General features: G+C 44.2%; 1 protein-coding gene and 1 long non-coding RNA gene across 20 annotated transcripts in view; one reads left to right on the forward strand and one right to left on the reverse strand.

Moving 5' to 3' along the window:
• Positions 1 to 26154, reverse strand: part of CADM2 (cell adhesion molecule 2) — a 1056973-nt gene that overhangs the window by 997989 nt on the left and 32830 nt on the right. For 4 of the 19 annotated variants that reach the window (XR_010594295.1, XM_065575385.1, XM_024102055.3 and 1 more), the window contains exon 1: positions 16965 to 17386. The exons of 7 other annotated variants lie outside the window; for them this stretch is intronic. Coding sequence is in view for 10 of the 12 variants with exons in the window: in XM_065575385.1 (XP_065431457.1) it covers positions 16965 to 17025 (61 nt within the window). In the remaining 2 variants the exon portion in view is untranslated. Of the gene's footprint in view, positions 1 to 16964; positions 17415 to 26154 lie in introns of those variants that run through there. 8 more of the 19 variants (XM_024102053.3, XM_065575342.1, XM_024102050.3 and 5 more) reach the window with 8 other exon arrangements.
• On the forward strand, positions 17859 to 24779 carry LOC135977000 (uncharacterized). Its single transcript, XR_010594309.1, has 2 exons — positions 17859 to 18347; positions 20718 to 24779. It is a non-coding gene; the product is annotated as an uncharacterized LOC135977000 (long non-coding RNA).

The following is a 26154-nucleotide window of genomic DNA, read 5'->3' on the forward strand; positions in this document are numbered from 1 at the left end:
GAAAGAAGCAGAGTGATGTTCCGAGACAGTTCTTAAGAATTCAGTAAAGATACAAAGATGAAAGAACAGCACCACCTAGTTCCCTATATAAAAGTTTTCAAATATCTATTATCCATTGATTTACTTTTGTAATCAAAGTTAACTTATAATAAATCTATGTCACTTCTAGATTTTATTCAACATGAAAGATCAATCACCTTTTCTGCTGCAAAGTGTAGCAATGGGTTTCCTGGTGTTTTGGAAGCAGCTGATTTAGAACACCTTACCAAAATATGAACATGATTGTTAAAAAAAAAAAAAAAAAAAAGTCTTAAACTGTATATTCTGAAGATACAATTGGTATGGTGCAAATATAGCCTATGACTGCATAGATTTCATTTATCTTTATTACGAAGGACCTTGCTTTTTTCCTGTAAGTTGCACTGTTAGAGCAGTTGTCTTTAATATAAAATGAATCACACATTTCACTGCCTCCCACTGTGACTAGGAGACCAGCTTGAGATGTTAGGTTCTCACATGTGTCCCACAATTATTTTAGATGTTCATAACAAGCAGGTGGTCATAAGAGCCTCAGGGAACCAAAAACACAGAAAATGGAAGTTCAATCATTGTCATGTCAATTATTCCCCTCATATTTACAGATCATATGTAAACAGGACAACTACTAAAGTTTACACCAAGAGTCAGCAATGTTCAGCACACAGCCCATCAGGGTAATCCACTGCCGGGCCGTGAGACATTTTGTTTACATTGACCATCTGCAGGCACGGCCCTCCTGCAGTTCCCTTTTACCGCAGTTCGCCGTTCCCGGCCAATGGGAGCTGCAGGAAGCCACGGGCTGTAGGGACGTGCTGCCCGCTGCTTCCCACAGCTCCCATTGGCCAGGAACGTCACTAAGCTGCCATGGGAAACTGCAGGGGTGCTGTGCCATGCCTGCGGCCAGTCAACGTAAACAAAATGTCTTGCAGCCCGCCAGTAGATTACCCTGATGGGCCATGTGCCGAAGGTTACTGACCCCTGCTTTACATCTTGCTGTAGCAACCACTTCTTAAATCTATACAGACCCCTCAAAGGAGTGTAACTTCAAGGTACCAATTGTCGGGGAGGAAAATCTTGGGCTTCACTGTCAAAAAATGCAATATACTTGACATTTGTCATTAAGCTGTATATTATACACCATGTAGTGTACTATACAAAAATACTATTTTATTTGAATAAAGCCTAAAAGAGAAAGTGTTGTTGAGACCAAGATAATACTCTAAAATGTAATCTCAGGAGACGGTATTACAATTACCACTATTTAAAGAAGTTTCAGATGCATACTGAATTAGTGTTCTGAAGATACCAATGTCATTCCCTATAAGATTTTTTTTTAATCAAATGTTAGTCCAGGAGATCAAACACTGAACACAATATATTGTGACAAAACTTATATCAAATATGCTTTTAATTTAACTTTGTGCTTTGCAGTGGCTGATCAGCTTAAATATTTGATGCCTTCAACCTTATTCCTTCCTACTTGGCCTGATTTTGTCCTACAAAAGTCAAGGGGAGACTTTACTGGCTACAAAAGTAGCTAGCCCAATGCCCATCTTGCTAAACAGGATGGAAAACTAGTTGGTTTAGGAGCAAAAGGGGACATGTGCATTTGAGCTGAGGAGGGGAGACAAACTCAATCATGTCCCTCGTCTCCCTTCTGGTGGTTCATAGGTTGCAAGGGGACAAAGTTCCAAGTTAGCCTGCTCCCTCCCCTCCCACCTGCAAGAGGGACAGATCACCTTCTACAGCTCCTGGCCACTGAGCCTGCCCCAGCTGTTCTTGCTACCACTGAATGGCAAAAGTCAGGACATACATGCATGATGGCCCTCACTTGCCAGGACAAGAAAGCAATGTAGTTGGTTTGCTTTGGACTTGTAACCATTTGGGTCTTTGATCTAGTATCCTGTGATACTGAAGGAATTCCCTGGACTTCATTTGTATTCCTAATCTCCATTTTGTGTCCCTGGCTTCCCTCTTGAATAAGCATTGAGAAATCACAGGTCACTTGACATTGGATGCTGTAGGTCACGTGACCAGATCAGTGCATAAGACATATGGCCATGAAGTAGGCTAGATCTACAGCCTGGGCAGTAAGGACAGATGAGGTAAACAGGAATGAGCATGTGCAAGGTTATTCGTATTGAACAAGTCTGAGCATGTTGGGGGCATGCCCAAGACCATATAAAAAGCAGGGTGGTAACAGGCAGTTAATCAGTTGGGAACCAGCAAGAATTGCTCACGGGGGGAGAGAGAAAGAGAGAGAGACGGCCGAAGAGACTTGCCATGGAACCAAGGTGACTGACCAGAGCAGCAGCAAGCAAGCAACCGGCCAGCCCCACCAGAAAATGCAGTGGAATCAAATAGTGTAAGCCTGTTCATTTTAAATTATATGGAGATATACCTATCTCATAGAACTGGAAGGTACCCTGAAAAGCCATTCAGTCCAACCCCCTGTGTTCACTAGCAGGACCAAGTACTGATTTTGCCCCAGACCCCTAAGTGGCCCCCTTAAGGATTGAACTCATAACACGGGGTTTAGCAGGCCAATGCTCAAACCATTGAGCTATCCGCCCCCCCCCCCCCCCCCCGGTATAGCACTAATATATTTAATATACTTAAGTATATACTAATTATAGTACAGCATAATTATAGTGTTGGATAGTATTAATATGTTTATGCTTGAGGTGTGTGTTAATTGAAATTTCCCTACATAAAAAACCCCTTATACTTAAGTTAAAATCTGCCAGCAATCTGTCACAGACTGGCCATCTGTGGCAGAGTGCCTCATTTAGAATCACTCAAACTATGCTACAGTAAAAGCTGTTTCATCCATCATGTTGGGGGAATTGGGGGTGCTGGTAAATGAAAAATACCAGTTAACTATGAGAGAGGGGGTTTGGGAGTGGGAGAGGGCATGGGGCAGCATGTTGGGGCACAGGAGGGTGTGTGGGGTGCCAGATCCTGGGGTCACTCACCTCAGGCAGCTCCCCACAAGCTGTGATCTGTCCTGGCTGCTTCTAGGTGGAGGTCTGGCACATGGCCCTGCACGATTCCTCTGCTTGCAGGTGCTATCCCCACAGTTCCCATTAACCATGATTCCCAGACAAATGGGAGTTGTGGAGCTAGTGTTTGGGGCGGGACAGCAGCAGTGTTCACAGCCACCCACTGTACACTGCTTAAGAGCTGCTGGGACAGGCTGCTGCCTGAGGAGAGTGCCCCCTGGATCCAGCACCCCACACACCTCATGCCCAAAGCCCCCTCCCATGCCCAATACCCCCCCGCCCCCAAGCCTATGCTCCACACCCCCTCCCATGTCCCAACCCTCTGCTCGCCTCATGCCAAATGGACTATAAACCAGATTTCAATGAAAATCAGAAATGCTGGTTTATAGAGCTATCTGGTTGGTGAAGTACTGGACAAAATAGCTTTTATTGTATTGTGGTCTGAATGCTCCTTAACTTGCAACAAGGGACATGTCTAATTCACGTTTTTGGATTAGATTGTAGTAGAGATTATTAGCTAAATTAAAGAGAGATACTTTGTTTTGAAAAGAACACTGCCTGTGCCAATCACTTTATTGGAATGTCATATCCATGTCCTCAGGGCCAGTGCAAGGATATTTCGCACCCTAGGCGAAACTTCCACCTTGCGCACCCCCTCTGGCCCAGGGAGCCAGGGCCATCCTTTGCTATTATGGTGCCCCATGCAGCCCCCCTTTGGGGGGGCTGTGTAGTGCTCCAGGCCTCCATGGGGGGGCCCAGGTCTCCACAGAAGGGCTGTGTGGGGCCCCGCCCCAGGCCTCCATGGGAGGGGTGGCTGGTCCCAGGCCTCCGTGGGGGACGGGTGGTTGGCTACTTCCTGCGGGAAGTGGAGTGACCCAGCCCCGCCTGCTCCGCTCCCCGGCTCCCAGCTGTGCTGCCGGCGAATGCGGGGGGGGGCAGTTCCCCCTTCCCCCCAAGCCTGGGAGCCAAGGGAGCAGAGCAGGCGGGGCCAGGTCACTCCACTTCCCGCAGGAAGTAGCCAACCACCCGTCCCCCACGGAGGCCTGGGGCCCCAGCCTGCTCTGCTCCCCTGGCTTGGAGGGGGTGGAGCAGGGGCGGGAAGAGGCGGAGGCCATGGGGAAGAGCCAAGGAGCCCCCCCTGCGGCAGCTCCCCACACCCCCTCCACCCGGGGAGCCCCCCCTGTGGCAGCTCCCACCCCTGCGGTGTCCCCCGCGGCAGTTCCCCTCCTCTGCCTTGCAGCAACCCCCCGCAGCAACTCCCCGCCCCAGCTCACCTCTGCTCTGCCCTCTCCCCTGAGCACGCCAGCGCCGCTCCACTTCTTCCGCCTCCCAGGATTGCGGCGCCAATCAGCTGTTTGGCGCGGCAAGCCTGGGAGGAGAGGAGAATTAGAGCGGGGGCGGTGCGCTCTGGGGAGAAGGCAGAGCAGAGGTGAGCTGGGGCGGGGAGCAGTTCCCCTGCATGCCCCACCCCATTACTTGCTGCAGGCAGCCCTCTCCACGCCCTCCTGTCCCAGCTCACCTCCATTCCACTGCCTCCCCTGAGCATGCTTTTTGGTGCCCCCAAATCACTTGGCGCCCTAGGCGGCCACCTAGTTTGCCTAGTGGTTGCACCGGCCTGCATGTCCTCCAAGTGTTTCCTAGAGTACCCTGGAGACTGGTACCTCAGGAAGGACAGTAATGTGGTGATAGATTATTCTACTAGCACTCCAAAGCCTATTTTTCAACAGTCACAGCTAGATCTCATGATTCCTAGGGCTATGCTGAGCACCCAGTTTTATTTGGGGTCACTGGAGTTTGTTGAAGTGCTTAACCAGCTTTTGACAGCAATAGCCTCTTCTGCAGGGGCAGAGAGAATCTTCTCTTCAGTTTATTCAACTAGTTCAGTTCAAATGACTAGTTACTTCAAAGCTGAGATACTAAACAGGAGTTCTAAGAGCAGGAAGACTTATTTTCCGCTTCCAAGCTATAAATAAAAATTAGATATGAGAAGGTAAGAGCTACTGCTTCTGAACTCCTACAGAACATAAATTTCAGTTCAATTCACTATCTAGAGTGAATGATTCCTTTCATATGCAAAGCATGTTTTGATAACTTTGGAAAAATTTGTTTCTAGCACATTAAAAATAAAATTCTGCATTTACTTGAATTTGAATTTCTATCCTATTTGAGCTTAGCACAAATCATGAATCAAAAGTCAAATAAACGTATTATTCAACATTTTATATTAGTTTTTACATTTTTATTAAGAATCTGCTTAAATATAATATTGCTTAAATCATGAATAGCTAGTTATGGTGCATCATACATGTTAGCATAAGCAGCACCAAGTTTGGCAAATAAATATAGCCTTTACAAAACAAGTTTTTAAAATGGCTACCAACCACTGAGAATCAAAAAATTGTAGATAAAGTACAAATAAAAATGAAAACTGACCATTTAAATCAAGGTTTCCTGATTTAAATAATTAAATCAGTGATATTGAGTCACTGATTTAAATCTAACCACCCTATACCAGTGTGAAGATATGTCACATAACATAGAAAACCTTGATGTTGACACCTGTTGGCTTACAATTTGTACAAGTTACTTTAAATTTGAACAATGGTAAAAATATTGCGTATTGTACTAGTTCTCATTTCCTTTTATAATAAATTTGGTATGTCATTTCTGACTTGACAAATTAAGATTTGAGTCAGGTGTCAGATTCCAGGCTTTGATTTTATTAGTTAAAAGAATAAAGTGAGTGTGTAACCTGCAAAGATATGGTAGTGGGGGGTTCCATTATACTCAATGGAAGTGGGGTGGGAGGTATCAAAGTAGACCCCTTCTTGTCATTTTAAGATCAACCAAAATAAGTTGTCTGCTAGCAGTTCTCCACATTATGCAAGTTGTGGGGGAAAATGGATTTTCATATTATACATGTTCAAGATCCCACCTTGATGCTACTTTTTTGTTTGGACTGAGAGGGAGAGCCACTCTATTTTGATCTTGTAGGTATTATTCAGTTGGAGAGTTGAGATGAAGTGCTCAGACATTCACAGGAATGGAGGTCACAGCCTGTTCAGCATTGTTCCCAGCCCCTGCTGGTCCATACAATACTGTGAAGCAGCTACCACCAGGCCAGCATATTTGTTATATTATTATTATTATGGAGGTTGATTAATCGCAGTTAACTCATGCAATTATTTTTTTTTTAGTTAATTGAAGTTTTAATCTATAGAATACCAATTGAAATGTATTGAATATTTTGGATTTTTTTTCTATATTGTATTCTATTGTAATTGAAATCAAAGTACAGACTGCTCACTTTATATTATTTGCACTATAAAAATTGAGAGAAATAATATTTTTTCAGTTCACCTCATACAATTACTGTAGTGCAATCTCTATCATGAAAATGCAACTGACTAATGGAGATTTTGTTACATAACTGCACTCAAACAAATCAATGAAAAACTTTAGAGCCTACAAGTCCACTCAGTCCTATTTCTTGTGCAGCCAATCACTCAGAGGACATGCATCCATGCTGATGACAGGTTCTGCTCGATAACTATCCAAAGCAATGGAGACCAACACATGTTCATTTTCATAATCTGAGTCAGATGCCACCAGCAGGTTGATTTTCTTTTTTGGTGGTTTGGGTTCTGTAGTTTCTGCATCGGAGTCTTGCTCTTTTTAGACTTCTGAAAGCATGCTCCACACCTCATCCCTCTCAGATTTTGGAAGGCACTTCAGATTCTTAAACCTTGGGTTGAGTGCTGTAGCTGTCTTTAGAAATCTCACATTAGTACCTGCTTTGTGTTTTGTCAAATCTGCAGTGAAAGTGTTCATAGAATAAAGAACATGTGCTGAGTCATCTCAGACCACTATAACATGAAATATATTGCAAAAATATGGGTAAAACAGAGCCAGAGACATACAATTCTCCCCCAAGGAGTTCGGTCACACGTTTAATGAATGCTTTTTTTTAAAATGAGCATCAGCATGTCCTCTGGAATGGTGTATGAAGCATGGAGGGACATATGAATCTTTAGCACATCTGGCATGTAAATATCTTGCAGTGCTGGCTGCAACAGTGCCATGCGAATGCCTGTTCTCAATTTCAGGTGACACTGTGAACAAGAAGCAGGCAGCATTATCTTCTGCAAATGTAAAACTTGTTTGAGCGATTGGCTGTACAAGAAATAGGACTGAGTACACTTGTAGGCTCTAAAGTTTTTCATTGATTTGTTTGAGTGTAGTTATGTAACAAAAAATCCCCATTAGTCAGTTGCATTTTCATGATAAAGAGATTGCACTACAGTACTTAGTATTTGTTCAGTTCACCTCATACATTTATTTTGTTTTTTTTACAGTGCAAATATTTGTCATCAAAAATACAAAGTGAGCACTCTACACTTTGTATTCGGTGTTGTAATTGAAATCCATATATTTGAAAAGGTAGAAAACATCCAAAAATATTTCAATAAATATTTGTTATTCTATTATTGTTTTATTGCATGATTAATCATGATTTTTAATTGCTTGACAGCCCTAATTATTAGATATGCCTACATTTTATCTGTGGGTTCAACAAGATTTTTTTAAAGCTTTGAAAGGGGAACTGGAATGCTATGCTTACTCTAGTACACTTTCAGTTCCATTTTTAGTCAACTACTGTAGTAACATTTGAATGCTGAACATTCCCCAATCATCCTAAAGACAGAATTTCTTTAATTTCTAGTTGCAATGAATTTAGATGCTAACGAAAGGCCCAAGCTGAGGGAAGAACCACTGTAAATTATAGTCTTTTTATGGCCTTTGTTGCAGATTGAGAGATAGTGTTTAATCCTTGATTAGTAAACTGTTCAGAGTGAATCTCTCTAGTCAGTGCCTTTAAAGCGTCTCAATTTGCTAACAGATGCAGTACTGCATTTATCTCTTTATATTTTGAACCATAAAGTAAGTTTTTCCAGCACAGCTGACCCTGTGACGATATGTTTCAAGACAGTGGTAGACACAATTGAACAGTATATTTACTTCTTTAGAAAGTAGAAAAGCCAGTGATTTCTTTTCCTCCTCTACTAATGGATGCATGTCAGGATGTGTATCATAGATGCACCATGCAGCTATTTATCTGACTCCTGCAACTAAGAGCTCCGCTTTTTTATATAAAAATAAAAACAGGCTACCATAGATTACAATCTGCATATTTTGGACAGGAAGGTAATAGCAGGCAAATTTATAACATACTTTTGGCAAATATATGTAATGCTAATATGGAGGGTAAGAGAGAAAACCATCATGGCGGGGAACAGTAGAAATAGTGGGTAGTTGCAAAGGATTCTGAATAACCTAGTAGTTTTAACTACTACAAAGATCCAACTTAAACTAATGCTTTTGAACTTCCCCTTGTTAGTAATATTTTGTTGATTGCAATTTCTCTTGGGTTTTTTATATTCATCTATGCTACTTCTGAAGGTTCTATTACACATCAGTGTTCAATTGATAATCCAAATGGTCAAACAAACAATTACAAAACTGAACTGTCAAACCTACATAACTGGAGTTGTTCTGGAATAAAGAGGACAGTGCTCTTAATCTTACATAATTCTGAAAACTAATGGCTTCTGCGTCAACTAGCTGTTTTTTTCCCCATGGTTAGGGTCTAATCAGAGCAGCCTCCTACTATTTAGCATGGTAGGAATGAAAGCAGGTCAAGTTACAGATAATCCAGCACATGTAGGTCAGTGTGGTATTTTCCATTTGTTCAGATGTTTATCCCGAAGTGTCTACTGTAACTGCTACTGTGAAGTGATTTGGCCTTAAATTTTCCTCAGAACTGTCAATCAGCCAATTTTTTTGGAGCTGTCTGGGTAGAGCTTCGCTAAGCAGAAGTAGAGTTAAGGCTTGCCAGCACAACTGGATCAAAGAACTGTCTGTGCTGGTTTGTTGCTTGACACTTCTGCAAAGGGAAGAAAGATGGAAATGCATAGTGTAATGCATTAGGAACCTACACTGATATCCATAATAAGGATTATTTTATATGGACATTGATCAGTTGTTTTGTATAGTGAGCTTTCATTTTAATTAAGATTAGCAAAAGAGATTACTATATCAATAAAAATACAAACATTTATTCAATAAGCAAAATATTTAGCTATATTTCAGATATAACCTAGATATTTGCATTTTGTCACAGGAATCTGGCCTCATTTTTCCTTGGCCTTCCTCCGCGCGGCCCCCCCCACCCCAAAAAAAGGGGGGGGGGGGGACACCCAACATAAGCCACTAAACTGCTTATCATTAGGCTCAGAAAGATTACATTTTTATCCTTAAACATTGATAATCAATTACACCATACACACAAAATGACCGAGTATTTTTGCTGTTAATAGAAAATTCAGATAAGCAAAGAAAAATGCTGCTTGAGAACTCAAAATAAACAAAGTGAATAGCCTTAAATTGTTATAAAGCATTGTTGAATCTCAACATTTGTCATTAAATAAATTGTGTGCCCCCTCCGCCATTTCCTGCAACTAAAGTCAAACTGACAACAAAAAACCCTTAAATACTAGATAATTTTGATGGGTCATATCAATTGCAGTCTGCCAAGCCCATTTACAGTGAATATAAATGCACAAGAGCAAAGGGAATTCCTATTTGTACTACTCTTTCAAGGATGTAGAGAGGACTATTAACCAGCATAAGGCCATATACATTATATTTCAGAGCCTATTTGTACAGTATGAATTAGTGGCAGGGTATAAAGAATTAAGTAAAAACAAGCTCAATTATAGTGAACAAGATTAAGACACTGCTGTACACAGTTACAAGTTTTGCTTATGGTACTTTTCATGACTGAAACCACTTTACAAATCCACACTGCTATATAAATTTTGCATAGGGACCATTTCTTCCGACACTGACGCATAGCTACCACTGGAAAGAAACCCAGGAACAGCTTAACACTCCACAGTAATTTAGGACAAGTTGGGGGGAAAATTACGTCTAAAACTCAACCTCCTTTCAGTTACCCTCTTCAGTCAGATGCAGAACACATCTCCGGACCAGGAACACATGCAGTATTATGAAGTTCCGTATGCCCCCAATATGAAGTATGGCATGAGATTTTGGGGTGGGAGAGTTGTGGGTATAAACAGCAGAAAAACGAACAAGGCGTTTTCAGAGCTAGGTTGCTAGAGGTTCACCTCAGTTTAACATAGTCATTACAGCCTACTGTAAGAAGTTTCATGTTAATTCTGGATATTGGATTCTCTATCTTATTTAAGAAGATCGAAAGATTATATTTTAAACACTGGAGCCACTAGGAACTGCAAGAGATAATGTAACTGATTTCCTGAACAGGCTAGGCTTCTGTTTCATGTCATCTTCATTACCAATTTGTTAATTATAGACTTCGTACTCTCCCCCCACCCCTGCATATTTCCCCAAATAATTCAATTCCTATTAGAGAACTTCATCTTAGTACTGCCCTACTCTAAGGGTGTGTCTAAAATTACCATGGATCAATGCTCTAGTCAAGACGTGCTAAAATCAACCGCCAACCACTCTGCCATCAATCCGGTACTCCATCGGAATGAGAAGCACAAGGTAAGTTGATGGGAGAAACCCAGCACTATGTAGACACCACAATAAGTTGACCTAAGCTACGTTGATTCCAGCTATGTTAAGCAACTCCAGCTACATGAATAACTTAGATCAACTTAACCCTGTCGTCAAGACCTGCACTTGGCCTACTGCAGATTAAAATGAAGACTACCTATGTTCAGACTATATAGAACAATCTATTTATGTTAAAAATAGGCTAAGAAAGATTAAAGTAGACCCAAAAAGGATATCCCCAACTCTTGCATGGCTATTCCATGGTTTTAAATTGCATAGTTCTATAGAGACATGGAATTTAAAAAAACTATATGTACTTTTAAAAAACAAACATTATGTACTTTTAGGTGTACAGTAAAACCCTCTCAAGGACAAGGAATGTGTACACTGAAGTCCTGTAAGTTTATGCAGTTTATTCATTACAAATGAAATGTTAAGTGTTACATAACATAGTGCCATGTATCTCCAACCTGCACTGGTTTGGATTTTTTTTTTTTAATTATGCCTGCAAGACAGGTTGGTGGCACTATACTCCAGCATTCTCAGGCTCTTTAGTCATTCTAAGTGGTATCTTAACCAGAATTTAGTTTCAGTTCAACTAAGACTAAGAATTGTTCTGAAATGCAAACCATTACGAAGTCAGATTTTTAAGATTTGTATTAGAACTCTTATGTAGAGAGTTACTACCCGTTACTTCTATAGTCTTAAAGAGGGCCTAAGCTTTTCTGTGAGAAGGTAGGCCGCCACATTCTTACCTATTCTGTTAGCCACTAACTGACATCGCTCAGAAGGTTTCCAGCAACTGTGCATAAAAATGACTTGTTTCTGCATTTGAAATGCAAAGACATTTAGAAAAAACTCAGAACACATTGCATCTATCTTTAATATTACTACGTATCTCTTGAACAAAGAAGTGCAACTACCAAACTAAAGGCTGTTGCCTATCCCTTTGCCAGCAGTGAATTTAATCCCGTATCAGATAAGAATTAAAAATGCAAACATTAAAATGGCAAAAAAGCAAAAGCTGAAAGGGAGACTAACAGACTTAAATTCTCTATCTTGTACATGCCAATAAACCTCAACCCTCCCCCGCCACCAAAAAAAGTTGATGTACTTCAATTAAAGAACTATTCGATAGCCAGTGTCTCTTGATCAAGGCTTCCTGCACTGCGAGGACACTTGCTTTATGACAAGCTGAAAAAGAGAGTCCACTATTTAATGTGGTGTTAGAGAGGAAAATAGCAATTGTATATTGTTATACAATGTTAAAGTGACATTAAGAACTTGATAACCACTTAAAGGTTTTTTAGAATAAGAGATAATGAACAAGAATTTTAATAGGGTGTAAGTCACAGAACTCTTTCTTGAGGACCTAATCCGGCAGTCCTTACTCACCAAGATACATCAATGTGTATTTTCCCCAATTAAGTACTTAGTCATATTCTGCAGTTATTTCAGTAATACTGATTATAACTGATTATATTTAACTTCATGAGATGTGGTCTGAGAGTATTTTACATGTACATATGAAGCATCAGTGTGTACTGCTGAAGAGCCAATGAAACCTTGGTTAAACTAGTCAAATTCATAAACAAGCTCTACATCATGTTTATTGACTTAAATACTTCACACATGAGCTGACAAAGAGTCATCATCAAAACAAAAACCCATAATCTGTTACCTTGTTTCTCTGTGCACCAAAACAGACTTTGCAACAGTTTCTACAAGTCAAACAATCTAGTTTGTGCTGAACTAATATGCTTGGGCTTAGACACCCATTTTTTTACTTTATTTGTGTGATCAATAGTAACGGCAAGGAAATATGTAAGTGTTTCTTACATCATATATTTAAATACTTTCGATTTGCCTAATTCCATAATAATCCATAATTTAACTTAGCTGAATGAGCTTTATGGATAATATACAGCTATATAGTGACTTCACATCAAAAAACTCGCAATGAATTTAAAAAAAAAAAATCTTACCTACCCAACTAAGTATTAACTATTGTAGCATAACTATTTCCACAACATCATGTTAGGTCAGTCAATATGGGAATTAATGTGTATCTTTTTTATAAAGATATCCGGGTTCATGATAAAGATGTTCTTACCAGCAACCTGCTTTCTATCAGCTTCAATGATAAAATGTATCAATGATCACAACTTCAGACAAAAAAAGCTTGTTAGTAGTCTATCCACTGTCATTTAAGTTACAGCAATTCAGTATTGTTTTCGAGTGTCTATAGACACTTCCCTGAAAACATTTGCCCAGTGTTAGCACTGATGTATTGAAAGTACTTTTTCGGTATCACATACAATGCTATCCAGTGTTTTCTCAGAAGCCGAGCACATTAAGGCATTAGATGCCATTTGCATTATCACACAGCAGGGGGCTATAGTAGCTGCATTCTGGGATAATCCTAAACCACATCTTTATACAAAGAATACAGTAAAACCCATCTTTAGTATTATAGCTTCACACATGAAGTGTTTACAATATACTGTTTGCTTTTCAAGTAAAATAAAAAAGGGTGCATCATTTGAACTCCCACGTTGTTTTAAATGCACACTGGAAACTTTTTACATTTGGGGGGATAATATTACTAAACTCATTTAGTGGAAGAATTAAAGCAAAAAGGTAGGTGAGTGTGACAAGTATTGTGAACAAATTGAACAATTTAGTCTTCTGGGGCATAGTGCAATCACTACATAACCACTATGGCTGCTAAAATTTTTAGCATTTCTAGACTATAGAAGCTACTGTTTCTGCATCAGCCACTAGAGAGGGCAGAACAGACTAACTTCAAGTTTCTCATCTCTGAATCATAGACTTTAAGGTCAGAAGGGACCATTATGATAGTCTAGTCTGACCTCCGGCACAACGCAGGCCACAGAATCTCACCCACTCACTCCTGTATCAAATCCCTAACCTATGTCTGAGCTACTGAAGTCCTCAAATCATGGTTTAATCCTCCAGCAAGTGACCCAGGCCCCACGCTGCAGAGGAAGGTGAAAAACCCCCAGGGCCTCTGCCAATTTGCCCTGAAGGAAAATTCCTTCCTGACCCCAAATATGGTGATCAGCTAAACCCTGAGCATGTGGGCAAGACTCACCATCCAGACACCCAGGAAAGAATTCTCTGTAGTAACTCAGATCCCACCCCATCTAACATCCCATCACAGGCCATTGGGCATATTTACCGCTAATAGTCAAGATCAATTAATTGCCAAAATTTGGCTATCCCATCTACCATCCCCCTCCATAAACTTATCAAGCTTAGTCTTGAAGCCAGATATGTCTTTTGCCCCCACTGCTCCCCTTGGAAGGCTGTTCCAGAACTTCACTCCTCTGATGGTTAGAAACCTTCATCTGAACTCATCTGACAAACTGCTTCTAACCTCAGCATGTTATTACTCCCTCTCCCACCACCATTTCTGCCCTCCCACAGCAAGCTCTTATTAGGGAACTTTCAGAAAAGAGCAAACAAAAAACGTAATGGAGTGCTTGCGATTAATGTTATTGCATGCACTGGCTGAAAAACCATTATATGTTCTCATGTTCCTATTTCCACTGTTTCATCAGTACCCAGGACTACTTTTGAAAGTGAGGCTCCTGGTTGGCTTTTTGGGCATTGCCTTACTCCCATATAGGACACATCATCTTGACTGCCTGGCACGGTCTTTAAGCTTAATTAGCTTAAGTTTCATTGACATGAAGTCCTCACAATCAGAAGTAGTAAATGTTTAAAAAACTACAGAACAAAGTTTTTATTCATCTAATGAACTAGGAAAAAACTGATATCCTAAGGCCCAAGAGGAGGAAACTTTAACAAATCCATTGAATCGCTTAACACAGCTTTGGGGAGCAAGGCAAGCCAACAGGAACAAGCTACTTTTACATACAACTATGAAGCTGCCAACAATAAATAAGTATGTCTAATATACTTAACTGTGCCTGCTAGCTGTGCCAAAATAAATGGTAAAACTGAGCAAACAGAATTTATAAAGTACCAACATAAGGTGGACTAAAGCAACTTAGTGTTCAGTGAAACTCAGCCACCACTGTACAGAACAGACTTTTACTAGCAAAAATTCAATCATTTCGTCCTCTAGTCTTACCCATCAGCAGCAAAGGATAGTATAAATTACTCAAGTCTCAGACAGATCCCAGAAATATGGTTTTCATTCTTAAGCATTTTAAGATACACCCAGGAAAAACACCTTCTGAAGCAGCACTCAAGAGCTAGGTAGATGAATACTTCAATAAAAACTGACACCCCCCTCCAAATATATCTCCACTGTGAGGTTAAAAACAGAGACATTTTATAAATGTGGGAGACAGCCAGATAGCAGTAAGAAGGGAACCCTTCCCTCTCCCACAAGAGCAGGCCTGATTTGATTGCTTTCAGTCAGGTAGAATTGGATTACACCTTTCTTCTTGCACTTTTTTTAAAAAACCCAATGCTACTTGCAATGGTGCATTTTCCCTGGCACACTCCCTAAACTGTTGCGAAAGCCACCACTTTAAATCACTGTTTGCTTTTAATAACGTGATGCACCGAATGCATCTGATTGCATTTTAAGAAAAAGAAGATCAAATCCTCCTCTGGCAGCAGCAAAACCAATTTTATTGGCGAGAGAAAGAGTCAGTCCAGACAGGTTTCCCCCTTCATCGTCCCTCCCTCCTCCTCCCCCCCCCGCCCCCATCGCAATGAATTGACAATTCACAGGGCAACGTAAAGGCACACAGGAGCCTCAACCCCCAGATGCAGTCTGCCGCACATGCCCCAATAAATCTTGTATTATAGCATCACCAGCTCCTTGTGCATTGACGTACTGGGCAACTCATACAGATCGGTAAGGAAAATCAAGAGTATACAACCATCATTTGCAATCGCCAAATGAATTTAATCGTCCTCCCCTTCAACACCGCCACCAAAAATGCAACTTCCTCAGAAGGTGAAGTGGGTGCTGCCTGCAGGTTACTGAATGCAGTGGAGATAGACAGAGGCGTCTATTTCAGACGCCCCGCAGATTACTGCTGCTTCTGTTGGGGAGGGACTGGGGGAGGGGAATTTAACCTCCTCTGGAAACCTCGGCACAGGATGCTCACTAGAGAGATTTGAAAATACAAACTTTACAGGGACAAGGTGAGAGAAAAAAACAAAAACAAAAAAAAATACCACAAGGTCACTTAGTTCATTTGGTTCTTCCCCTCCCTTACCCCATATGTAAGAAAGGGATGTTTCTCTCCCGGCAGCTATCTTTAAAAAAAAAAAAAAAAGGTGCAGGCGAAGAAGTTGCTGAATGACGGCTCATTGACCTCATTTAAATCCTGCCAAGGCCGCCGGGGTGCATGTGACGGGGGGTAACTTCAGGATTCCTTCACCCACACGCACTCGGGTATCTGGCAACTTCTCGTCCCCAATCAGCTGGAGAGAGGGGGAGGGGGTGGCCAGACCAAACCCAGATTCCCCCACGCTGCAGACAGAGAGATCCTCCTTACTCTCCTTCCAGCACCACGGCCACATCCTCCTCCCCACAACAGCAGGAGCCAACTCTCTCCGCCGGTTTCTCCATCCAGTGCAATTTATATTCCTCTTGCCTTTCCCCAAAATAAGGCAAGGTCTCAGGAGCTGGGAGGGGTTTCTCTTCCCACCCCTCACTCACTATTCATGTGCACGATAATAGTATTTTGCAGATTTCCCTCCACTGCAGTCACACAGTGGTTGTTACATTTCACTTGGAAGGCTCCTGTCAATGAAGGCGAGAGGGGAAGGAGGCGAGGGGGAGAAATCCCACCCCAAAGAGCCGAGTCTGGAAAGTAGCTGCAGGATGCGTGGCACAGCTAAAGGGGGCTCCGCAAGAGCCACGTTGGTTTCGGAAACCTGGGTTTGCTCGAGGTTTTTATTAAAAATAATAATAATAATAATAATAATCCTCTCGCCTCCTGTATATGAGCCCAGCACCGACTCGCTCTTCTGCCTCTCTCGCCCATGCCAATGAGGCATCGCTAAGAGCCACGCTCCCGCGGCAGGGACGCGGCTGCCTCTCACTTCCAGAGACGCGTTTGCCGGGGGGCGAGGGGGTGGCCGAGAGGGAAGGTTACAGGGAGTTGAAGGGCTGGTTGCAAGGGATGGTGGGGGAGGGGGGAGAAGGAGGATTAAGGCTCGTGAGGCGCTTCGCATCCCTACAGCGCAGCACGAGTGAGTGCGGGAGGCTGGGGGCCAGGAGCGGGGCGCAGGCGGAGGCGGGGGTCCCCCCGGGCTGCCCACACCCCCGCGGCGGGGTCCCCGGGACGGAGTTGGGGGCGGTACCTTGTATGAGGAGCCCGCAGAGGCTGTAGAAGCGCAGTAGGGCGCTGGGTCTCAGCCGCATCCTGGGGGCTTCCCTCGGGCTGGGTGGGCGCCAGGCAGAGATTCCCGCAGCCTGCGCCGCCTCTCTCCGGGCGCTTCTGTCCCCCAGCAGGAGCCTCCGCCGCAGTGTCTCCCTCTGCCTCGCTGTATCCAGTGGGGTGAGGAGGAGGACCAGGGTCGCGGGGGCGGGTGGTGAGGCGGCTCCCTCCTCCTCTGGCGCTGGGCAGGTCCCCCCGGTGCAGCGGTGCCGGGCGCACGTCCCCGCTCTGGAGCCGGGCGCGGAGGAGGCTGCCAGCCGCGCTCGCTTGCCTTGGTTCACGGGAAGCCTGCTCCGCTACCCGCCGCTTCGAGCTCTAGACACAAGGGCAATCTCAGCGCGGCTCCCCCCTGCCCGGCCCCGCCCCCTCCTCTAGCCGCGCCCACCACGCCAATGGCCACGCCTCTCACCCAACCCCCTCCAGCCACGCCTCTGCTTTAGCCACGCCCACTCCCTCCCACCTTGTCGCCTAAATCCCACCCGCGTTCAAGCCACACCCCTTCTTCTCCCCCCACCTCGCCCTAGGCACGCCCTCAAGATGGGATATGATTGACAGGGTAAGTGCTCCAATGGAAGAGCCGCGAACCTGATCGTTCAGCCAATGAGTGGGTGACAGAGGTAGTGCAAGACGCCCGATTTAAAAAACCCACAAATAAGCGTTTCAAAGAGATTTCAGCCGCGAGCGAAACCATGCCCCGCCTCAAATCAACCCCACAACTCTGAGTGGCAGTCATCTGGGCCAATCAGAGGTCCAGCTAGCTTTTGTACTCCAGCCAAGGGGAGACACGGAACGGCAAAAGGGGGTGGGCGGGGGAAGGCGCTGTCCAGAGCTGGTTCTGAAAGTGGCGGTTGGCGCTGACGGTTTGGCAGCGGGCGGGTGCCCGGCCGGACTGCGGCGCGGGGAGGAGCAGGGTCACAGCGCGAGCGGAGCAGCACGGAGCTGGGAGCCGACCCGGCGCTCTCCGGGGGGCGGCAGCGAGGGCGCGCAGGACGGGCCCCAACGGCCCCGATGAGGGAGACTTGCCCCGCGCCTTGCCGGGCCTGTCCGGCCGCTCTCTCGGCCCCTCGCACGAAGTTCGCGGACCTAATCACTCTCCAGCCGGCTGCCCCCTCATGACCCAGAGCCACCGAGAGAGCCACGGCGGCCCCGCCACCCCGCGCATCTACCCTGCCGGAGAGAGGGGAAGGCGGGCGGGAAAGCGCCGGGGAAATCGCAACTCCGGCCCGCCTCGGGACCGTTCAGACCGCGAGTTGCTTTGGTAGCTGGGGATGCGTCCCTGGCAAATAGCCATCGAGCGATCTCCAAGGTAAAACCTCATCCGCACCCAGGGTGGCTTCTTGGGGCCTTCCCTCCCCTCGCTATCTGCCCAGTATCTACCCTCCCAGTCCTGATCAAGCTAACTGCTAAGTTCAGAATTCACTTCCAACGCCATATTATGGAGGGCCACCGAACAGACATCATTGACAAAATCCTCTTGGTAATACAGGAGAGCCATGGGGAAAGGAAATAGCTGAAAGTCACTGCCAGACCCAGCCACTGTGGGCCCCTTGCCCCTAAGGATATATACACCCCCGACCCCAAGAGATAGGGAGGCAGCTGGGAGCCGCCACCAGGGACAGCTAACTCACGTCTCCTCACAGTGATGACCATGAGTCTCCACGGGGAGAGGAAGCAACATGTTTTCCCCAAAAATATGGGAAGATATCTTCTCTCGGATTGATGTTAATGGATCTGCTGCTAGGTCATGGTAGGTGGGAAGAGGAAACTCGGCAACAGTAGTGAAAGAGGCTTTCCTGACTGTGACAGGAACAGCTAGATGCAGGAAGTGTCATGGGTACCAAATTTATGGCCCTGAAAAATACGCAATGGACCATGAAATCAGACCTCCCCTGTGAAATCTAGCTATTGGAGGGGAGAGGAATAGCAGGGTGGGGAACACACCAACCAGGGGCTCCTACCCTCCACTGGCTCCAGCTGTGAGTCCTGTCCAATCTGGGAAAGGTTGGGACTTACTCTTCCCCTTCACAGCTGCTCTCACAGGGGAGAAATCAGACCCACCTCTGGATACCTTCCCTGGCTGCAGGAAGCTCTGGAACTGGGCAGCAGCCCTGGAGTTTCCTGTAGCCTCAGGAGGTTCACAGAGGTGGATCTGATCTCCCCTGTGCTGCTGGAAGCACCCCAGTTGGGGGCTCCTAGCTCATCCTGGCTGGGCTTGCTTGGGACAAGACTTGCTCTTCTCCTGCAGGGCCACACTCAAGGAGAGATCAGACCCACCTCTGGGTACCTACTCCGGAAGCAGCCCCAGAGCTTCCTGCAGTGGCCAGAAACTGCTGGAGGTGGGTCTGATCTCCTCCCATGCTGTTGGGAGCAGGGCCGGCCCTAAGCACCACCAAACCAAGGACGTGCTTGGGGCGGCACATTTTCAAGGGTGGCATTCTGGCCTTTTTTTGTTTTGCTTCCAGCAGCAAAAGTCTAGCCCTGAGAAACTTCCCCAGGCACAGAGTGGGAACGTGTGGTTCGGCTCTGTGACTTTAATCCCAAGTCTAGTAAGCAAGCAAAAGATGTATCCCGCATGCACTCCATCCTTATTTCACTCAAGCAGGCTCCGCTGGTTCGCTGAAGGAAAAGCACAATGGAAGCACTACAAATGCAATATCTTAACCTTACTCAGAGAAGCTGTGTTTGCAGTAATTAGATTAATTAGGTTTAAAAGCCGGCCCTGGCAGCAGCAGCGCGTTGTGCGCGGGGGGCGCCCTGGGGCCACTGCGGTTCACGCTGCTATGGAGCAGCGCCGCACCTTGTGGTTGGGCCAGGCAGGCTCTGAACAGGGGACACTCGGGCTGGGGGCCACCCTGCAGGGCCTATGTAGCCACCTGCAGGTGCTGCAGGGTGGCCGCTCCGCAGCCGGGGCTGGGCAAAATGGCCTGAGCCGCCCAGGGGCTGCAGCGGGGCAGCCAGAAGCAGCAGCGGGGTCATAGAGGGTGGGGCCCTGCCGTGCGGGGCCCATGTCCCGCTCTCCGGCGCTTCACTCTCTCTGGGGCTACCCTGCCCTGGCTCCTCAACCCCTGCCGGGTCAGTTCCCTGGCTCTGCCCTCCCGGGGCCCATCCGGTCCCGGAGGCAGGAGCCCTGGCTTGAGGGACCTGGGCTGAGGTGCAGCCTTGGAGCCCTGCTGCTTACCCTGCCCCTGCCAGCGCCGGACCGGCTGGAGGCAAGGGGGGAGCGGGCGAAGTCAGCACTGATGGGGGGGGGGAAGAGAGAGCCCAGGGCTGGAGCGGCAGGGGATGTGGGGGGGGCGAGGGAAGAGAGAGCTCAGCGCTGGGGTGGCAGGGGGGGCAGGAGAGAGAGCCCAGGGCTGGGGCGGCAGGGGGTGGGGGGGCGTGAGACCCCAGGGCTTGGGGGTGGGGGGGTAGCTAAAATTTTTTTGCTTGGGGCGGCAAAAAACCTAGAGCCGCCCTGGTTGGGAGCACCCTGTAAATGTCAACATTTGAAAATGTGAAAATTGACTAAATTTCAAATCCTATGGCCATGAAATTGACCAGATTGGATTGTGAATTTGGTAGGGTCCTCATCATGGGGCAAGTATGTTGTTTAAAGGAAAAGTTGGGAGGGTTCGCAAGTTAATAGTTCTGAGCTTCTGACAGTTATTTCTTATCTGTTTGTCTTGTCTCTGCTTAGGGAAGAACTTTGTTTGTACAGTGCCTAGCACAACAGGACTCACACCTGGCCAGGACTCTTGGACACTACCAGAATAAATGACTCTTCCCAGGACTTGTTCTAGAGGCAGGTGAACAGGGCAGTTGTCCTGGGACCCATTCCAGGAGGTGCCAGACTGCTGTGCTGTTCAGCTTTTTTTGCTCTGCTGTGGTTGGTCAGTCACTAGGGATGGGTGAGAGGTTTTATGCCCTGGCAGGTGAACTCATCTTGCTAGAGCTATCTGTATCATCCAATAAATTGGACATGGAATCCTGTTGTCCCACTTCAGAAGTGGCCTGAATTAGTGAAATCACAGTAAATACCCATAAACCACTTATCAGACGGCACTCAAGTTTGTGATATCGTGTTTGTGATAACCTGTTGATCCTTCATTTCCAGAGCCATCCCTGTCCTACAAAAGTCATCTTATAGCACAGCACCTGTTGCATAATATTACCAAAATACCAGTTCTGTGCAAATACTCATTGTGCATAATCTACAAATAGGTTGACCTCAGCCAAGAACTGGATGAAAGGTAGCTGGCTGAATTGTACCAGCCGGACATGATGTTTGTGGTGAGAGGGAAGCTCCTTGAAGGACTGTCTCAATGGCATCTGCTCTCAGATCATTAAGCTAATATTCACATGTTCCATACTATTACTGGATATCTAACCAGCTAAGAAAACTGCATTCACACCCAAATGATCTGGCATTAACAATGATCCTTGCAGGACCTGGTGTCCTGAGGCTGACTAGGTATAAAACTGCCACTCAAAGCAGTTTGTTCCAAACACAGCAGCTGAACTACTCTGCAACAAAACTCATGAAATGTACCCCAGTATTGCATTCTCTTTGCATTTCATTGAATAACTGGCCAAGTTACAAGGTTTGGGGCTCACCTTGCTTGAGCTGCCTGACAGAATGTTTCACTGTCTTATATCTCAAGTCCCGTGCATTTTACAGTAATTTCTGCTTGGGCCATTTAGCAACCCAGGTCCACAACACAAAGACAAGCAGTGTTCCACAGCAGTTTCCCAGCAGAATACCTATTAGCTTAGGGAAAGCATGCGTTTCTAGGACTCAGGAAGCCACATATTCCAAGCTTATCTCTTCCATATTCATTGCTGTTTATTAGCAAATAGTAGCTATGTTTAGGAACAGTTAAGTTTGCAGTAGGACACCTCAAAGCCTTAAAAGCATGGAAATTAAGGGGAAAGACATGCATTCCTTTCTGCTTTCATATTGCTTACAGCATTATGAAAATGCACTTCTCCATAAGGCTTTCACTTACATTCCCAACAGCAATTACTTGACAATGATCTAATATGCTTTTATCAATGATATTAAGAGATCAGCACATCACATACCTTTTCATAAGTTGCTCTGTTTTAATACTGCTGAAGTCACTCTTAAGTTATTGCATTGGAGTCTCCCTAAGCTACAGAGGTATTTGGTGAGGAAGTCTGTGCCTCAAAATTCAATATGTTTGCCTTGGCGTACTTTTTTTCCATTATGGCTAAAAAGAGTTAATTATTTTAGCTAACCACTACTTTCCTAAGGAAATAGCAGATGAGATGGAGGAACATAGCCAAAATACAACTCTCAGAATAAAAAAGAGGTACAAAGAAAAGGGACAATCCAGTAAAAATGTTGCCAGTGGGGTGATTTTTAAAACTTATTCTTATCAACTCTTCTGTCAACCTACCACGAAAAACCCCAAATGGTGCTCAAAGCTCAGCTTTTTCTTTTTACCCTTTCAATATGACTGACAAATTGAAGGTTTAAAGCTCCCAATAAAACTAAACTCCCTAATGTAGCCTTAACTATGGTGCACCCAATATGCATAACCCACTTGTACACCAACCCAGGAACCAATCCCTGTAGCAAACCTCGTTGCCTACTCTGTCCCCATATCTACTCTGGCGACACCATCAGACGACCCAACCACATCAGCCACACCATCAAGGGCTCATTCACCTGCACGTCTACTAATGTTATATATGCCATCATGTGCCAGCAATGCCCCTCTGCCATGTACATTGGCCAAACCGGACAATCTCTACGTAAAAGAATAAATGGACACAAATTGGACATCAGGAATGGTAACATACAAATGCCAGTAGGTGAACACTTCAGTCTCCCTGGAGATTATATAACAGTTTTAAAAGTCACTATTCTTGAACAAAAAAAAACTTCAGAAACAGACTTCAAAGAAAAACTGCAGAACTAAAATTAATTTGCAAATTTAACACTATTAATTTGGGCTTGAATAGGGACTGGGAGTGGCTGGCTCATTACAGAAGCAATTTTGCCTCTCCTGGAATTGACACCTCCTCATCTGTTACTGGGAGTGGACTATATCCACCCTGATTGAATTGGCCCGGTCAACACTGGTTCTCCACTTGTGAAGTACTCCCTTCTCTTCATGTGTCATTATACAATGCCTGCATCTGTAACTTTCACTCCATGCATCTGAAGAAGTGAGGTTTTTTTACCCACAAAAGCTTATGCCCAAATAAACCAGTTAGTCTTTAAGGTGCCACTGGACTTCTTATTGTTTTTGTGGCTACTAACACGGTTATCCCTTGATACTTGAGAAGCTAGATAACTCTCTTCCTCTTTGCCTATTTCTAAGCCTTCCCAGTGGATGGGGGCTTACAAATAGTTTTTAATTCTAATCAAAAGGAAAAAAAATAAATTGCCTCAGGAAGTTCATCTACTTACTGAGTACCTGAACAGAATGTAGTCTGAGTTTCTCTACCCCTCCAGGATACACTCCATTTTTCTTTCTTCCAGAAAAATGTCATTTCTTAAACCCTTAGGATCCAGTTACTTACAAACTTAGCAGATAAATCCTTTCCCTTCCAAAGCAACCAGCACTATACTAGCTGCTGCCTCTTTTTATTTCCTGTTTACCTCTTTGATATTTTTTCCAGCTGGAGCATTTCTCTCAGGTGTTATGGGGTAAAGCAGCCTGCATGTAGGACTGTGTGTCAGAGTCAGATCATTAACTCCTTCCTCTCCTGCCACAGTGCGTGGATTGTACATTCTTCCATACAGTCTCTTCCCTTTACAACAAGGCTCTGGGCATGTCTGATGAATACAATATCCCACCTCTTCCAGGAGAAGAAATCTGCACTGCAGTGAGCCAGTCCAACTCTATGCTATATCTAGAAAGAATAGTACTAAAGGGAAAAATACCACTTCAGAAGGATGCTGGTCTCTTCGATAACATTAACCACTGAAGAGGAGCATGGTCAGTGATCAAGGATTGAAAACATCATAGAAAGGATTGCCACTAATTGGAAGCTCTGAGCCTTTTCAGAGGAGAGGAGTGTTTTCCCTAGTGGCACTACTTCTGCTGTCAGAGAGCTAGATGCTTGAGGATTCAACTCTGGGTTGGCTGGGTAGGAAGCTCTAAACACATCTTTCATTATCTTCAAAGACTTTGAAATAGTCACAGTAGATTTTGGATTTCTTTCTTTTTCCATGGTTGTTTAACCTCATAAATTATTGTTCAGTTTTTCTCATAACCACAAAGGTTTCCTGTCACTTACCCCTATAGAGTTGACTCTGTGGGAGCTTTGTGTGAAAAAGGGCAGGATAATTGGGAATTTAGAATTCTAGCAGAAAAAAGAAGTAGATACATTTAAATTCTCATTTACAATCTTTTGTTTTCTTTGAATCACTGAATTCTCCCCTCTTTTATGGTTTCAATGAAGAGTGAGGTATCTCTGTAGAAACCAACTTTTGGGTTTTAATCTGTTTTATCTTTTCAGTAATAGTTACCTGAATTATAACAGTTTCTCTAGGTGTGAAAAGCCCTAAGAAAATGATTAAATTATTTATTCTCAACTTTGTCATAATACTATAGTAACAAAGAAATTCAAATAATCCTGTATTAAGAACAGAACGTCTTTAAAATTCAAGGTTAAATGTTTATGTAAGATTGAGTTATAGCACAGAGCTATATAAGGACTATTTACTATAAAGTCATATTTTATGTCTATTTTAGAATAGGCAACAATTAAAACACAGTCATCTGATGTCCTTTGCTGTTCTTTGTAGTCTTTATTTTCATTCCTGTAATACAGTGCACAAACAATACAGAATTTATCAAATATGTAGTATTTTATACAGTGGAAGAATAATTCTTTCTGTTTATACTTATAACTCTATTTGTATTTTTAGAAATCAGAGGATTTTTTTAAGTCTTAGGAAGCTTGAATTGTATGATAGCAGTGGTCCTCTTCTCTAAGGGGTGAAGTTTAGCTCTTCATCCCATTCTATCCCATTCCATGGTTGAAGAAGGCCTGTTTGGCAGCAGAAGTGGTGTGGTTTTGCTACATGTGATGAAAGAGGTACAGGATATGGAGAGTCTATGCCAGGAGTCAATTTCTATTGCCTGTTGAGGAACAGATCTCCACAAATGCTTTCTGCATGGCATTACATAGCATAGTTTTGTGGGAAGATGTGGAGCAGGTTAGCAGACAGGGAAGAGATTATCTGGATCCATTAGCCAAAATATCCTCAGGAGGTGGAATGCAAAAAAAGGATGAAATACTTGTGATAGAGCTTAGATCAGGGGTTCCCAAACTTGGTTTGCGGCTTGTTCAGGGTAAGCCCTTGGTGGGCCGCGAGACACTTAGTTTACCTAAGCGTCCGCAGGTACAGCCACTCGCAGCTCCCAGTGGCCGAGAATGGCGAACCGTGGCCACTGGGAGTTCCACCAGCTGTGCCTGTGGACGCTCAGGTAAACAAAGCGTCTCGCAGCCCACCAGGGGCTTACCCTGAACAAGCCGCGAACCAAGTTTGGGAACCCCTGATTTAAAGAAATCATTGCTTACCTTTTAAACGAATATTATTATTATTTTTTTAGGGTTTTTAGCCAAGATTTTCAAAAACATCAGTCTTTAGGTACCCAACTTGGGACACTTTAATAGGTCTGATTTTCAGAGAGTGCTGATTATCCACTCTCTTGAAAATCAGGCTGCTTTCAGATATCTTGTGTCTGCTATCCAAAAATTGAGGCACCCAGAATCACTAATCACTTTTGAAAATGTGTCTGTTCACAATAATTATATTCTCTGCCATGGTGTGTATTCTTTTCTATGGAGTCCTTTCAATGCTGTTCTTTATATGAATATTTGCAGGCCTTTTTTATATAAAGGTTTTTTTATCTTACTCTGTATTTCACATCAGTTAGTTACTAACTATCCATGCATCTACCTATTTAGCATGCCAGTTCACCCATATGTCTAATATATTCAAGTAATTTTGAATATCTTTGCTGTATACCTTCTTTTACTGAATTATATAAGCTTTAGCTAAAATATAGATGAGCCTATATTCTCAAGGCAATTTTAAAAGAAATCTATATATGTTGGTAAGAAAGGGCCATATTTTACTCTACTTCCTG

The sequence above is a fragment of the Chrysemys picta genome, chromosome 1 (assembly GCF_011386835.1).
Source record: "Chrysemys picta bellii isolate R12L10 chromosome 1, ASM1138683v2, whole genome shotgun sequence".
NCBI classification, from domain to species: domain Eukaryota; kingdom Metazoa; phylum Chordata; order Testudines; family Emydidae; genus Chrysemys; species Chrysemys picta.